Raw genomic sequence first — 15,467 nt, 5'->3', positions numbered from 1 at the left:
TGACACCGCAGGGCCTCAGCTGGTATGAGCTCGGGTCACTGCGCTCCGGTGCCGGTTCTGCTCCTGACACCGCAGGGCCTCAGCTGGTATGAGCTCGGGTCACTGCGCTCCGGTGCCGGTTCTGCTCCTGACACCGCAGGGCCTCAGCTGGTATGAGCTCGGGTCACTGCGCTCCGGTGCCGGTTCTGCTCCTGACACCACAGGGCTTCAGCTGGTATGAGCTCGGGTCACTGCGCTCCGGTGCCGGTTCTGCTCCTGACACCGCAGGGCTTCAGCTGGTATGAGCTTGGGTCACTGCGCTCCGGTGCCGGTTCTGCTCCTGACACCGCAGGGCTTCAGCTAGTATGAGCTCGGGTCACTGCGCTCTGGTGCCGGTTCTGCTCCTGACACCGCAGGGCTTCAGCTGGTATGAGCTCGGGTCACTGCGCTCCGGTGCCGGTTCTGCTCCTGACACCGCAGGGCTTCAGCTGGTATGAGCTCGGGTCACTGCGCTCCGGTGCCGGTTCTGCTCCTGACACCGCAGGGCCTCAGCCTGGTATGAGCTCGGGTCACTGCGCTCCGGTGCCGGTTCTGCTCCTGACACCGCAGGGCCTCAGCTGGTATGAGCTCGGGTCACTGCTCTCTGGTGCCGGTTCTGCTCCTGACACCGCAGGGCCTCAGCCTGGTATGAGCTCGGGTCACTGCGCTCCGGTGCCGGTTCTGCTCCTGACACCGCAGGGCCTCAGCCTGGTATGAGCTCGGGTCACTGCGCTCCGGTGCCGGTTCTGCTCCTGACACCGCAGGGCCTCAGCCTGGTATGAGCTCGGGTCACTGCGCTCCGGTGCCGGTTCTGCTCCTGACACCGCAGGGCCTCAGCTGGTATGAGCTCGGGTCACTGCTCTCTGGTGCCGGTTCTGCTCCTGACACCGCAGGGCCTCAGCCTGGTATGAGCTCGGGTCACTGCGCTCCGGTGCCGGTTCTGCTCCTGACACCGCAGGGCCTCAGCCTGGTATGAGCTCGGGTCACTGCGCTCCGGTGCCGGTTCTGCTCCTGACACCGCAGGGCCTCAGCCTGGTATGAGCTCGGGTCACTGCGCTCCGGTGCCGGTTCTGCTCCTGACACCGCAGGGCCTCAGCTGGTATGAGTTCGGGTCACTGCGCTTCAGGTGCTGGTAGAACTTCACAGCTCTTTTTTGGATAGTGATCAGCAGGGGCTATTGTCCAGATTTCAGCTCTGCACGGGTTGTTTGGTGTCGCTCTGTTTACTTTTAGGATGCTTTTACAAATTTGGGTATGCAGAGTTTCGATTTCCTCTTTTTCCCATTTTGAGAAATCTTGGGTTTTCAGAGGTCCCCATATCTCGCTGCCATACAGAGCAATGGGTTAAATTATTGCTTTTAGGATTTTTAGCCAGGTTTCAAATGTTTTTCCGCCGATGCCAATTTGTAGGATTTTGTACAGTAGACCATCATGCCAAATTGAATCAAATGCTTTTTTAAAGTCTACAAAACATGCGAATATTTTCCTTTTTTTGTCATTGATGTTCTTGTTGATTAGAGTGTGGAGGGAATAGATGTGGCCGGATGTGGGATGTTTTGGTAAAAAGCCAATCTGAGCTTTATTTAAGATGTTGTGTGATGAGATGTGTGAGACGATGCGTCTGTTGATGATACTGCAAAACAGTTTTCCCAACACACTGCCCACACTTATCCCGCGGTAGTTATTGGGGTCGAATCGATCACCGCTCTTAAATATGGGGGTGATGAGTCCCTCAGACCAGATCTCAGGGAAGTGTCCAGACCAGAACACCAGATTAAATAATTTGGCTATCGTTTGAATAATGCTGGGACTGCTGAGTTTAAGCATTTCATTATTATTGTGATCTTGTCCACATGCTTTCTTTAATTTAAGATTTTTAATATGTTCTAATATTTCAGATATTGTTATTGATTTATCTAATGGATTTTGATAAGTCTTGATAGTTTTTTCCATGTCTTCTAGTGTTTTCTTTATTTTACTCTGAGGTTGGTTGAGGTCAGCCGGCTCAATTTTTTGATACAGATTTTCAAAGTAAGATTTCCAAATTGTGCCATTCTGGAGTGATATTTTTGGTTTGAAAATATTTTTCTCTTTTTTTCCAGAGAAGTGTTTTGTACTTTTGCAGACAGTAAGAAAGCCGTAAAAAATATATAAATACACTTATGGTATATTGCTTGTATGTTTCGAAGACACTAATGAATTTGTAGTACACTCAGAGGTGGACACAACTTCCTTCCTTGAGTGAAAGTACAGATACTACTGGTCAAATATTACTCCGTTACAAGTAAAAGTTGTAAAGAGCTTACCTAAGTAAAAGTAAAATACTCGTCTTTAAAAGTAGTTAAGTATCAAAAGTAAATGTCAATGCATTGTTTTATTACTGTTGCATTGTTGTATGTAATACTTAAAGTACCGTATGCCTCTGAATCTATGCCTGCCTGCCCTCATATCAATATCAAATTTATTTCTAGAACACAGTTCCAGTAGTGGGATTGAATGTGAGATTGAATAAGTCACTCAGTAACATCCACAATGGTTTCGGACCCCCAAATGGCTGTTCCCTCAAATTGCCCTATTTAAAGTTTGTTGGCTTTTAGTATGATATGTTAGCCTTACTGTTATCTATAAGCTAGTGCTCCAAAAAAGTGACAAAATTCGCATTTAGAAAACCAAACCCAACATTGAAAACAGGTTCTGACGTCAACCCGACTTTTATTTTCAATCAATATCCAATGTCAATATGACGTCGGGTTGTGATGTCAATCAGATGCAGGGTTCTGACGTCAACCCGACTTTCATTTCCAACCAAAATACAACCTCTGCAACCAAAATCATCCACTGACTGATGTTACTTTCTACTCAAGGACCTTGACAGAATTGTAGTGGAGTAAAAAGTACGCTATTTGTCTTTCAAATGTAGTGAAGTTAAAGTAAAAAGTTTCCAGAAAAAATAATACTCAAGTAAAGTACAGATACTCAAAAAGTGTACTTAAGTACAGTACTCAAGTAAATGTACTTTGTTACATGTCCACCTCTGAGTACACTTTAATATCACTAATCAAGCATGTAATTAGTCCCTACACAGGCATATACTTATACTAAACTTAATCTACTTCCACTCACAGAGAGAGGTATGACGGCAGGGAGAAACATTTGGAGGTTACTGAGGTCAGGTGTCGCCAAAAGTAGCTAAAAGTTGCCAACACTGCGCTTGACACGAGACTCCGCCCACACGCTGTTCTGTTTGGCTGTGAGTTTTTATTGATTTTGACGCATCTCGTATTCGCTTCTAGTGTGGACAGATCGATTATTTGTCGCTGGAATCATCGCATCGCGTTTGGTTAGGATAGGGTGTAAGAAGGTGGATTCAGACACTTCAAATTGCTCGCTGCAACACAGCCATTTGGCTCAAAAGTCTGAGGGGTAACTTACGCGTTTATTTTCTTCTCTTTGAGAAGGATACTTTTTGCACTCGTTCCATCACCATTGAACCTGAACTGTTTGCGTGATTTACTGGCTTAAAGTAATCATCATCAGGAATGCTGCAGTCTCCTCTTCTGTTATGGATCTTACTGCGTTGCGCAGGTAAGTAACGTTACAAGGATTTGATCTGCGTTTTGTAACTTCGTGTTTCTGCTTGCAGGACCTTACATGGACTTACTGTCCACGCTGAAACTAGGTGATGTTTAAACTATAGTTTATAATATAAAGGAGAGCTAGAAACCTAAACCATCACAGACGGGTTAAAAACTTAGTTTTTATTCTCTAGAAGTTTTGTTTGCATTTCCATGAGAGTCCAACTAAACCTAGTGGAACTGTGATATTTGCATGCGTTTTTTTAACCCATATCTCATTCCACGTGAGCATGTCTACTTATGAAGTTACTCTGTAGCTTAAAGAAGTTTAGTAGAGTATAGCTACTTGGACAAAACAGCAAACACACACACACACACACACACACACACACACACACACACACACACACACACACACACACACACACACACACACACACACACACACACACACACACACACACAAATAAAATTAAAATAAACGCTTGCTGCTGTATGCTTGTATCTCTGGTGAGGACTTACAAAGAAAGTTTTCAAGTTTTCATAAACAGCCTGTTGAGCGCATAGGCAGGTGGAATACGGACTACAATGGAAAAAGATTAAACACCACTGTAAAATCTTAGAAAAGATCTGCATTTTTAGTATTCTTTATTCACTAGCACTTTAAATAGGCTCGTTTATTAACATTAGTTAATACTAATCAATATATTTACTAATACTGAGCAATATATATATATATATATATATATATATATATATATATTACAACATTAGAGCCTTTGTTAATGTTATTTAAGCTAATACAAATGTTCATGTTAGTTGATAGTTCATTAACTAATATTAACAGATACAACATTCGATCTTACAAATACTGAGAATAACATTAACTAAGATTAATAAGACTTATGTTGTTGATGTTAAGTAACGTATAGTTAGCTAAACCTTATTGTTAAGTGTCACCGTTTATTCTGTAAGGACATAGTAGTAAAGTTTATTTTAATGATACATATTTATACTTATCTTTTTCCTAAGTTTAATATATTTTTGAATTTGTTGGAAGCATGAGGACAGGTGGTTTTCAATGAAAATGTTGTGATCTTTTTTTAATATTCAAGATGTATTTGTCATGTACACAATTTTATATATATATATATATAATGGAATACAGCTTGCTGTGAAAGACTGTGCGTTAAATATAAATAAAGATCCCAAAGTGTAGGCTAAATAGTTGTTTTTGGAAAGTCGCAATTTTAAATACAGTTGGCAGATGTCTGGGAGGTTCAGAGGGGGTGAGTCTGCAGTCAAATACTCATAAAACCCGGTAAAATACCTTGTTTTGTAAGTCAGAATGAATTAGCCATACACGTCTTTGTTTTATGGGCTGCCTTAGACAAATAAACTTGACCATAGGAAAACAAGCAGTCTGACACTGCTAATGTTTTTGTTGTAATGGGAGACGCTGAAATGATACAGTAAATGCATTGGGGGAAGAAAGTAAGTTATTTCGGCATTTTGACATGAGGTTTAGTGAATAATTACACAACTTTTGAGTGAACTATCTTTTAAACAGCCCGAAACAGCTGAGAATAAGACCTCACGTTCAGAATCGTGGCTTAGATGACTGAGCATCAGTCTGGTTCACGGTTACTGTGATTTTTTTATTTTTTTTCATGTAAGACATGTTCCTGTCTGAAAACATAGTCTTAACCCTATCCCTACACGTAACTTGCCACTAAATCCGAGGGAAATGATGAATAACACTGATGTAGAAGCACCCAACCCTGGTTGTAAACATAAACTAGACATCACCTGTAAACTTGTCACTCAAATCTGAAGTTGTTCCAGGAAAACTAAAGATGTTGATCCAGGAGCATGTTGTACTTGGTGGAATCACATTCACCGTAGTGAGTGAAAATGCTTTCAAATGATTGTCATTTGCAGCTGGTTTGGTGACTTATTGCCATTTGACACAATAATCAAAGAAGCACCAGCTTTTTCACACAAAGAGAGAGAAAAAAAAAGTCATTAGTCCAAACTGTGGGCCAGTTGAACGTCTGAACGTTGTCTTCAACATTTTGTTGAACAGAAATGTCTTTGTTGTGTCTCAATGGAAACTACTGTTCAGTTTTGGGGTCAGTGCGTTTTTTTTTTTTTTTTTATAAAGAAAGCAAGAATGCCTTAAATTGATCAAAACATTATGAATGTTAGATAAGATTTAAAACAATTACTGTTCTTTTGAGCTTTCTGTTCATCAAAGAATTATGAAAATACTATCACTGGTTTCAACATTAATAATGATAATAAGAAATATATCTTGAGCAGCAAATCAGCATATTAGAATGATTTTTAAAAATTCAGCTTTGCCATTACATGAATAAATTACGTTTTAAGATATATTCAGATAGAAACCAGTTATTTGTAATTGTAATAATATTACTGTTTTTACTGTATTTTTGATCAATTAAATGTAATGCAACCTTGGTGAGCATAATTCACTTATTTCAAAAACATCTTAAAAATTTTACAAAATTTTCCCGGCCCTAATCTTAAACAGTTGTAGGCTATATCAAATGGTTTACAGGGTTGCCATGGTCATGGAAAATGTGGAACTATAAGTGAATTTTGAAAAATCTTAAAAAGGTTTCGACTTTAAAATCAGCAACAAATCATAAGTGTATAGTCTTAATAAAATGTTTATAACCATCCTTAATATCCAGTACAGGCGGCTGGAAAATTCACCATATAAACACTTTTTGTCTTAACAGTTTTTATATGCTTTTGACTGCAGTATAATATATTTAGAGGCCAGTGGGGGTAATGTGCAACAAACTTTTTGTTAAATATTCTGTATTCTGTAAAACGGGTTGCATTGCTTCCGGTTCAGGTCTGTTGTAGCCTATGCTTTGTTAAATATAGGCTATAGCCAGAGGTGGGCACAAATACATCAAAAACTATTTTGTTACAAACTACAAATACTGGCTCATGAAATGTAACAAAATAAAATACAAAATACTGATGTGAAAAATGTATTTAAATAAAATACAAGTAATTAGTATTTTGAAAATACAAAAATACTCCCACAATAATCTTAAGTCTTCTTTTTTATTACTGAAAGGTCAAAAACACAAATAGTAGCAATAACACAACTATGAGAAATGTGTAAATTAAAAATGACGAAGTAGCAAAATAAATTAAAGCTGCAAGCAGCGATGAAAGGGCCCTCGCACCCGTGCCATCAACACTCGGTGGCTTTAGGAAGACAGAGCATGGTTGGGAAATGTACATTTAAGGAGGTATATATAGTAAGAGTATGTCAAAGTTAGTAACAAAATGTTTTGTATAATGGTGATAATAGCATGCTTCATGACTCAGCTAAGTGTTGCTAGCATGTTTAGTCTGTTTCTAGCATGCTTAGTACACAATAATTATGTGGTTAGTACTGCATTACTGTGTTAACCATGTCAGTTTCTGTTGCCAGTAGGTGGCGTTATGACTATTGCTGAATATGAGCATGGATGTGTGTTCAGGACAGAACTCTTATCAAACGTGTGAAGTTTGGTGCAAATTGGAAATTGCCTTCTTGAGTAACAAAAAAGTCATGTTTCATTGAATTAGCATTCTTTAGCACTTAGCTAAGCATTGTTAGCATGTTTTAACATGTTTCTAGCATGTTTAGAACTCAATGGCATTTTTAACATGTTGCTAGAACGGCATCAACGTGTTAAACATGTCACTTCCTGTTGCCAGTAGGTGGCGCTATTACTATAAATGAACATTCTCATGTAGATGTGTTCAGGCCATGACTCTTATCAAAAGTGTGAAGTTTGGGGCAGATTGGACATTCCATGCCTGAGTTACAGCAAATTCCTATTTAATTGCAATAATAGCATGCTTTAGCACTTAGCTAAGAGTTTGCTAGCATGTTTTAGCATGTTTATAATATGTTGTTAGCATGTTTAACACTTGCTGGCACTTTTTTATATGTTATTAGGAGTCCATAACAGTGTTAAACATGTCACTTCCTGTTGCCAGCAGGTGGCGCTATGTCTGTAACTGAATATAAGCATGGTCATGTGTTCAGGCCATGACTCTTATCAAACGTGTGAAGTTTGAGGCAGATTGGACATTCCATGCCTGTGTTACAGCAAATTCCTATTTAATTGCAGCAATAGCATGCTTTAGCACTTAGCTAAGTGTTTGCTAGCATGTTTTAGCATTTTTCTAGTATGTTGTTAGCATGTTTAGCACTTGCTGGCACTTTTTTATATGTTTTTATGTCCACAACAGTGTTTAACATGTCACTTCCTGTTGCCAGCAGGTGGCACTATGACTGTAACTGAATATGAGCATGGTCATGTGTTCAGGACAGAACGTTTATTAAAAGTGTGAAGTTTGGCGTAGATTGGACATTGCCTTCTTGAGTAACAACAACATCCTGTTTCATTGAATTAGCATGCTTTAGCACTTAGCTAAGTATTGCTAGCATGTTTTAACATGTTTCTAGCATGTTTAGAAGTCAATGGCATTTTTAACATGTTGCTAGAATGGCATCAACGTGTTAAACATGACACTTCCTGTTACCAGTAGGTGGCGCTATTACTATAACTGAATGTTCTCATGTAGATGTGTTCAGGACAGAACGCTTATCAAAAGTGTGAAGTTTGGGGCAGATTGGACATTCCATGCCTGAGTTACAGCAAATTCCTATTTAATTGCAATAATAGCATGCTTTAGCACTTAGCTAAGAGTTTGCTAGCATGTTTTAGCATGCTTCTAGTATGTTGTTAGCATGTTTAGCACTTGCTGGCACTTTTTTATATGTTATTAGGAGTCCATAACAGTGTTAAACATGTCACTTCCTGTTGCCAGCAGGTGGCGCTATGACTGTAACTGAATATGAGCATGGTCATGTGTTCAGGACAGAACGCTTATCAAAAGTGTGAAGTTTGGGGCAGATTGGACATTCCATGCCTGAGTTACAGCAAATTCATATTTAATTGCAGTAATATAATTCTTTAGCACTTAGCTAAGTGTTTGCTAGTATGTTTTAGCATGTCTCTAGTATGTTGGTAGGATGTTTAGCACCTACTGGCCTTTTTTTATATATTATTAGGAGTCAAGAACAGTGTTAAACGTCACTTCCTGTTGCCAGCAGGTGGCGCTATGACTATAACTAAATATGAGCATGGACATGTGTTCAAGAGATAACTCTTATCAAACGTGTGAAGTTTGGGGTAGATTGTACATTGCCTTCTTGAGTAACAACAAAGTCCTGTTTCATTGAATTAGCATGCTTTAGCACTTAGCTAAGTATTGCTAGCATGTTTTAACATGTTTCTAGCATGTTTAGAAGTCAATGGCATTTTTAACATGTTGCTAGAACGGCATCAACGTGTTAAACATGTCACTTCCTGTTGCCAGTAGGTGGTGCTATTACTATAACTGAATTTGAGCATAGACATGTGTTCAGGCCATGATTCTTATCAAACGTGTGAAGTTTGGGGCAGATTGGACATTCCATGCCTGGGTTACAGCAAATTCCTATTTAATTGCAGTGATAGCATGCTTTAGCACTTAGCTAAGTGTTTGCTAGCATGTTTCTAGTATGTTGCTAACCTGTTTAGCACTTGCTGGCTCTTTTTTATATGTTATTAGGAGACCACAACAGTGTTAAACATGTCACTTCCTGTTGACAGCAGGTGGCGCTATTACTATAACTGAATATTCTCATGTAGATGTGTTCAGGCCATGACTCTTATCAAACGTGTGAAGTTTGAGGCAGATTGGACATTCCATGCCTGTGTTACAGCAAATTCCTATTTAATTGCAGCAATAGCATGCTTTAGCACTTAGCTAAGTGTTTGCTAGCATGTTTTAGCATGTTTCTAGTATGTTGTTAGCAAGTTTAACACTTGCTGGCACTTTTTTATATGTTATTAGGAGTCCATAACAGTGTTAAACGTCACTTCCTGTTGCCAGCAGGTGGCGCTATGACTATAACTAAATATGAGCATGGACATGTGTTCAAGAGATAACTCTTATCAAATGTGTGAAGTTTGGCGCAGATTGGACATTGCCTTCTTGAGTAACAACAACATCCTGTTTCATTGAATTAGCATGCTTTAGCACTTAGCTAAGTATTGCTAGCATGTTTTAACATGTTTCTAGCATGTTTAGAAGTCAATGGCATTTTTAACATGTTGCTAGAATGGCATCAACGTGTTAAACATGTCACTTCCTGTTGCCAGTAGGTGGCGCTATTACTATAACTGAATGTTCTCATGTAGATGTGTTCAGGCCATGACTCTTATCAAAAGTGTGAAGTTTGGGGCAGATTGGACATTCCATGCCTGAGTTACAGCAAATTCCTATTTAATTGCAATAATAGCATGCTTTAGCACTTAGCTAAGAGTTTGCTAGCATGTTTTAGCATGCTTCTATTATGTTGTTAGCATGTTTAGCACTTGCTGGCACTTTTTTATGTTATTAGGAGTCCATAACAGTGTTAAACATGTCACTTCCTGTTGCCAGCAGGTGGCGCTATGACTGTAACTGAATATGAGCATGGTCATGTGTTCAGGACAGAACGCTTATCAAAAGTGTGAAGTTTGGGGCAGATTGGACATTCCATGCCTGAGTTACAGCAACTTCCTGTTTCATGGCGAAACATCGAAATTTGTCAGGCCGCCGAGGACCCGCCCTTTGACGAAAACTCAAGATCTTCGCAATTTAACGTCGCAAAGGCCTTAAGATTACACTCACCAAATTTGAAGATGATCAGATTAAAACTGTAGGAGGAGTTCGTTAAAGTACGAGGCCTGAAAATGGCAAAAACTGCACAAAAATCTGAGAGGAAGTTCAAAATGGCTGACTTCCTGTTGTGTTTAGGGCTATGCTCCAAGAGACTTTTTTGTAGGTATTAGGTCATTACATGTATGTACCGAATTTCGTGCACTTACGTGGAACGTTGCGGGAGGCGCACTCCGTTGAACTTTTATAGGTGGCGCTATCGAGCCATTTTGCCCCGTCCAATTCTGAAACCTATATCAGATGTAAATTTTCGCCATTTCTGACGCGTGTGCAAAGTTTCGTGAGTTTTCGAGCATGTTTAGGCCCTCAAAAATGCAATTCAATGCGGAGAAGAAGAATAATAATGTAGGCTACGTAGCCATATTATCACTGTCACTCTACTCGTGCCTTAAAGGGATACTCCACTTTTTTTGGAAATAGGCTAATTTTACAACTCCCCCAGAGTTAAACAGTTGAGTTTTACCGTTTTCGAATCCATTCAGCCGATCTCCGGGTCTGGCGGTACCACGTTTAGCATAGCTTAGCATAGATCGGACAGGACCATTAGCATCTCTCTCAAAAAATGACCAAGGAGTTTAGATATTTTTCCTATTTAAAACTTGACTCTTCTGTAGTTATATCGTGTACTAAGACCGACGGAAAATGTAAAGTTGCGATTTTCTAGGCCGATATGGCTAGGAACTATACTCTCATTCCTGTGTAATAATCAAGAAACTTTGCTGCCGTACCATGAGTCCAGCAGGCGTAATGATATGACGCAGCGCCTGATAATAGTCCCCAGCTCGATAACTTCCAACGTGACCGGGACTAAGTTTGTCTAACCTATTAGACCTATTTTCAGGAGCTGTGTCATATCATTACGCCTGCTGGACTCATGGTACGGCAGCAAAGTTTCTTGATTATTACGCAGGAATGAGAGCAGACTTTTTTTTTTCGCAGTAGTTTCAATTTTGGTATTTTTAGGTCAAACCGTTCTTGTCTGTCAGTCCATTAATGCAGGTCGATGGACACTGTCTCAAAGAGCATGCACAGAGTCCAAATTAAACAATTCCCCATCGTCCAAATTAAACAATTGCCCATCGTAAGTACACATTGATGGCCTAAGACACGAAACAAGCGGTTTGTGTGAGAAAACGAACAGTATTTATATCGTTTTTACCTCTTGTAACACAGCACACGTCAAAGTGATCTGAGGGCGCGCGCGCATCCTGCTGTGTGACGTGTGCGCAGACTGGTGCATAGATATATACACTAGATGTCGCCTTAAAGGCATTCGTTCCAATGAACTGCCGTAGACAAGGCGACATATAGGGCCCTATTTTAACGATCTGAAACGCAAGTGTCAAAGCGCAAGTAACTTTGTGGGCGGGTCTTGGTGCTGTTGCTATTTTCCCGGCGGGATAAATGACTCTTGCGCCAGGCGCAAATCTAAAATGGGTTGGTCTGAAGTAGCTTCATTATTCATAGGTGTGGTTTGGGCGTAACGTGAAATAAACCAATCAGAGCGTCATCTCACATTCCCTTTAAGAGCAGACGCGCTTGTTCTAAAGCGGATTCCTATTATAACAGCGGATTTGCCAGGCGCGGTTCACAGCCAAGGAGAGCAACGCTCTCGTCAGGGACGTTGGGGATGGAGAAACACACCCAAATTAACTTCGGTTAAAAAGGCGTATGATAATTTGGGTAAATGTGTAAGCTAGATGTATGCTTTTATAATAAATTGTATATCTATCTATCTATCTATCTATCTATCTATCTATCTATCTATCTATCTATCTATCTATCTATCTATCTATCTATCTATCTATCTATCTATCTATAGTATCTATCTATCGTAATAATGTATGATTTGCAAAAATGAAAACTGCTGCTTCTGTGTAGATGAGAGAATCAAAGTGTATGCGCGTTTTGCACACGCTACATTGATTATGGCCAAGCATGCGCCCTTAAAATAGCATATGAATAACATGCGCAACGCACCACTGACTTTAAACTATTTTTTCCTGGTTAGTGGCGCAATTGTTTTCTAAACCTGCAAAATAGCATGAGGGAACGTTTGCGCTGGAACACGCCTCCTTTTTTGCGCTGAACCGCCCCGGGGAGCGCAAGTTCATTCCCTAGTTTAGCGACGTGCTTCTGTGGAGGGAAAAGCGCGCTTCGCGCGGGTGCAAAATAGGAATGATACATGCGTCGGTGTACAAAGTCAATTGCGCTGGGTGCGAGATAGGGCCCATAGTGTATATATCTAAAACAGCTAAAACATACCAAAATTTAATTTCAAAGTGAACTATCCCTTTAACTCTGGGGGAGTTGTAAAATGAGCCTATTTCCCAAAAAATTGGAGTATCCCTTTAAGGCGCGAGTAGAGGAACAGTGATAATATGGCTACGTATGCGCCACTTCTTCTCCTGTGTTCAAAACTCATTCACATCTTGGAGGGAGCCCGGTCTACAGGTTGTCGCGTGATTTTCGTGCATCTAACCTGGACATTGCCAACATCAGACCGAAAATATGCCAAAATCATTTACTATGGTGATAAGCATATGGTGATTTTTATTAAGTATTTAAGTATTTGAAATACTCTAAATACACTGCCTCAAAATATTTTGTTACAAACTACATTTTATTTTTTCCACCCCTGCAAAATACAAATTACAAAATACACTAAAGTAATTAAATACGTATTTAAAATACATTTAATTGAAATACTGCCCATGTCTGGCTATAGCCGTTTTTTAAAAGATGCATTCAAAGGAGCGAGCAAAGATGAGCTTAACCGATGTCCATCGCATATGCATATTGATAACTAAAAGTTTTTTATTTTACTTCTTCTCACTAACATTTAGATATTTAAATTGTATAAAATGCCAACCATATCCATAGTCAGTATTGCCATCGGTTCGTACTGCCGTTAACACTTTCTCCGACAAGCGGATGCAATAATTTTTCCTGTTGGTTCATGTGACGTTTGTAGCAATGTAATAACAAAGCATAATATAATAACTGCACATAATGTAATAGGTATTACATTATTAAAGGGTCATGAAACCCTAAATCAAATTTTCTGACATTTTAACAGAGGTAGGCTATGTGTGTTGAACACCATTGAAGACAATGTTAGCATGTCAAACTGTGTGATATCGCGTAGGCTAGTAGATGAGAGATCATGATGGGACCCGCGTTTGTTTTCGTGGTGCAAAAGGTTCCAGTGCATCTTTCCCCGCGATGCTGCCAGGGCTAGACTCTGGCTACGGGCGGTTGGTAGGCCATCAACCACGGGCACATCTAAACTATGTGTGTGTAGCAACCATTCAACTGGAGAATGGTGGACTTCGGCCTTGTACACCAATGCAGGTTTCGTCTTGCGAGTGATGTGGTCCCGAGGACTTTTCTATCGCTTCAGAGGTGTGTGTGTGTGTGTGTGTGTGTGTGTCTAAAATGTAACCCTGACCGTTTTACTTGCCTTTTGTTAAATAATCACTCGTTATTAAAATTTAGATATTTCTATAATACCTCAATTGTATCGTACGCTAATGTGTGCAAATTTCTATGTCACTGTCCATGTTTATTATGTGGGTTTAGGGGTCGCGTAGATCTAGGCTGTGTACAGAAAGTTTTTTTTTTAAGCGGAAAGTATTATTTTCAAATATATGCATTTATAGTTTGTATTTAAACAAATATATATTGTATAATGACATAATTATTCATATGCATACAGTTATATGTTTTAAATTAAATCATGATTATCGTAGGCTAATATATGTAGCAGTGCATTCAGTTAGGCTACTTTTGAAAGGACAAAAATAAGCTGTCAGTGTATTTCATTAGACTTTAGCTTTGCCAGCTATAAAAAATATAGCATTTCCTCACGTTCTACCACTGATTTTTAGTGACAGTCGATATGCATGAGCCAGTGGCGATGACAGTTTTAGGGGAAGTGAAACAATTATACACTGACATTGCAGTTATGGCATGACTGTATGACCTTTTCCAAAACTGTATGACTTTTTTTCTGTGGGACAATATTTTTATATTGCTTCAGTGTTTTCATCCATACAATGGAAATTAGCTAATTCTAATGTTGTTTTTTGGGCCGCGTCCAGGGCTGGACTGGGACAAAAAATCGGCCCGGGCATTTTGGCCCAGACCGGCCCACTATATGATCATAAACACTACCCATCTTTGCACGCCCTTATGCATACCAACTCCTATTCATTAAAACCACTAATGCCATGTAATGAGTGAGTATAGGAACGAGTGAGGGTTAACAGATGAAATAAGTAAAAATTTGACATTTATTAATACAGTATTAATACACTATATACTACACAGTGATGAATCCTGAAACAAGCTATAAGCTGCAGTGGCATAGCAATACAAGTGTTTCTTACAGGATTTTTGTTAAAACTATGGTGGTGGGACCTCGGTCCTTCTAGGGGGGTTCGGGGACATGCCCCCCCAGTGAGAAAATTTTGTGCATTTTAATGTTAAATTCATCAATCTGGTGCACTTTGAGAGTTCAGAATTAAAAGCTCCAACCCATATTCAGTGTGCAAATTAAACAAAGAAAAATTCAAACCTCTTTTAGATACAGTGTCTATTTACATTACACCTACTACATAATAATAGTTATAATATTAATCTAATGACAGTAATAGCCATATTTTGTAAAACAAATGCACTAAAAAATAAATGAAACTTTCATAATTAGTGTTGTACCAATTTCTATACTTGAAAGAGATAAGCACATGATCTTTTATTTTGACGCAAACTGCATCAAGCTTTTATTTTGGCGGAAAACATGGTTTACAAACGCCTCTCATTAAATTTCTAGTGAATTGCAGTTTCACAGTTTACAGTGTCTGCTTTAAGGGCCTGGTTCTATTTTTTCACGCTATTTCTCTGCACATTCCTTGCGTTTCTTCTCCATCTCGCGGACTATTTTGACAGATACACACTGACACTGCTGCACGCTCGCTTACTCGTTTAAAGTTGTGATTGGGCCAGCCCAGTGTCAATCAAGAAAAGAGCCAATGGGCCGCTGATCTACGTGTTTCATGGGCTG

The 15,467-nt window shown here is 39.6% G+C and overlaps 1 protein-coding gene across 2 annotated transcripts in view; it reads left to right on the top strand.

Moving 5' to 3' along the window:
• The first annotated feature begins 3,286 nt into the window (after window positions 1–3,286).
• Window positions 3,287–15,467, top strand: part of LOC308682011 (V-set domain-containing T-cell activation inhibitor 1) — a 58,105-nt gene continuing 45,924 nt past the window's right edge. Inside the window, exon 1 of one of the 2 annotated variants that reach the window (XM_081351433.1) lies at window positions 3,287–3,602. In XM_081351433.1, the coding sequence (XP_081207559.1) occupies window positions 3,557–3,602 (46 nt within the window). In that variant the 5' untranslated portion in view covers window positions 3,287–3,556. The remainder of the gene's footprint in view (window positions 3,603–15,467) is intronic. The other variant, XM_081351434.1, reaches the window with a different exon arrangement.

Source organism: Scardinius erythrophthalmus, assembly GCF_964197995.2.
Source record: "Scardinius erythrophthalmus genome assembly, chromosome: 21".
Lineage (NCBI taxonomy): Eukaryota > Metazoa > Chordata > Actinopteri > Cypriniformes > Leuciscidae > Scardinius > Scardinius erythrophthalmus.
This window is presented reverse-complemented; position numbering and strand designations above follow the sequence as displayed.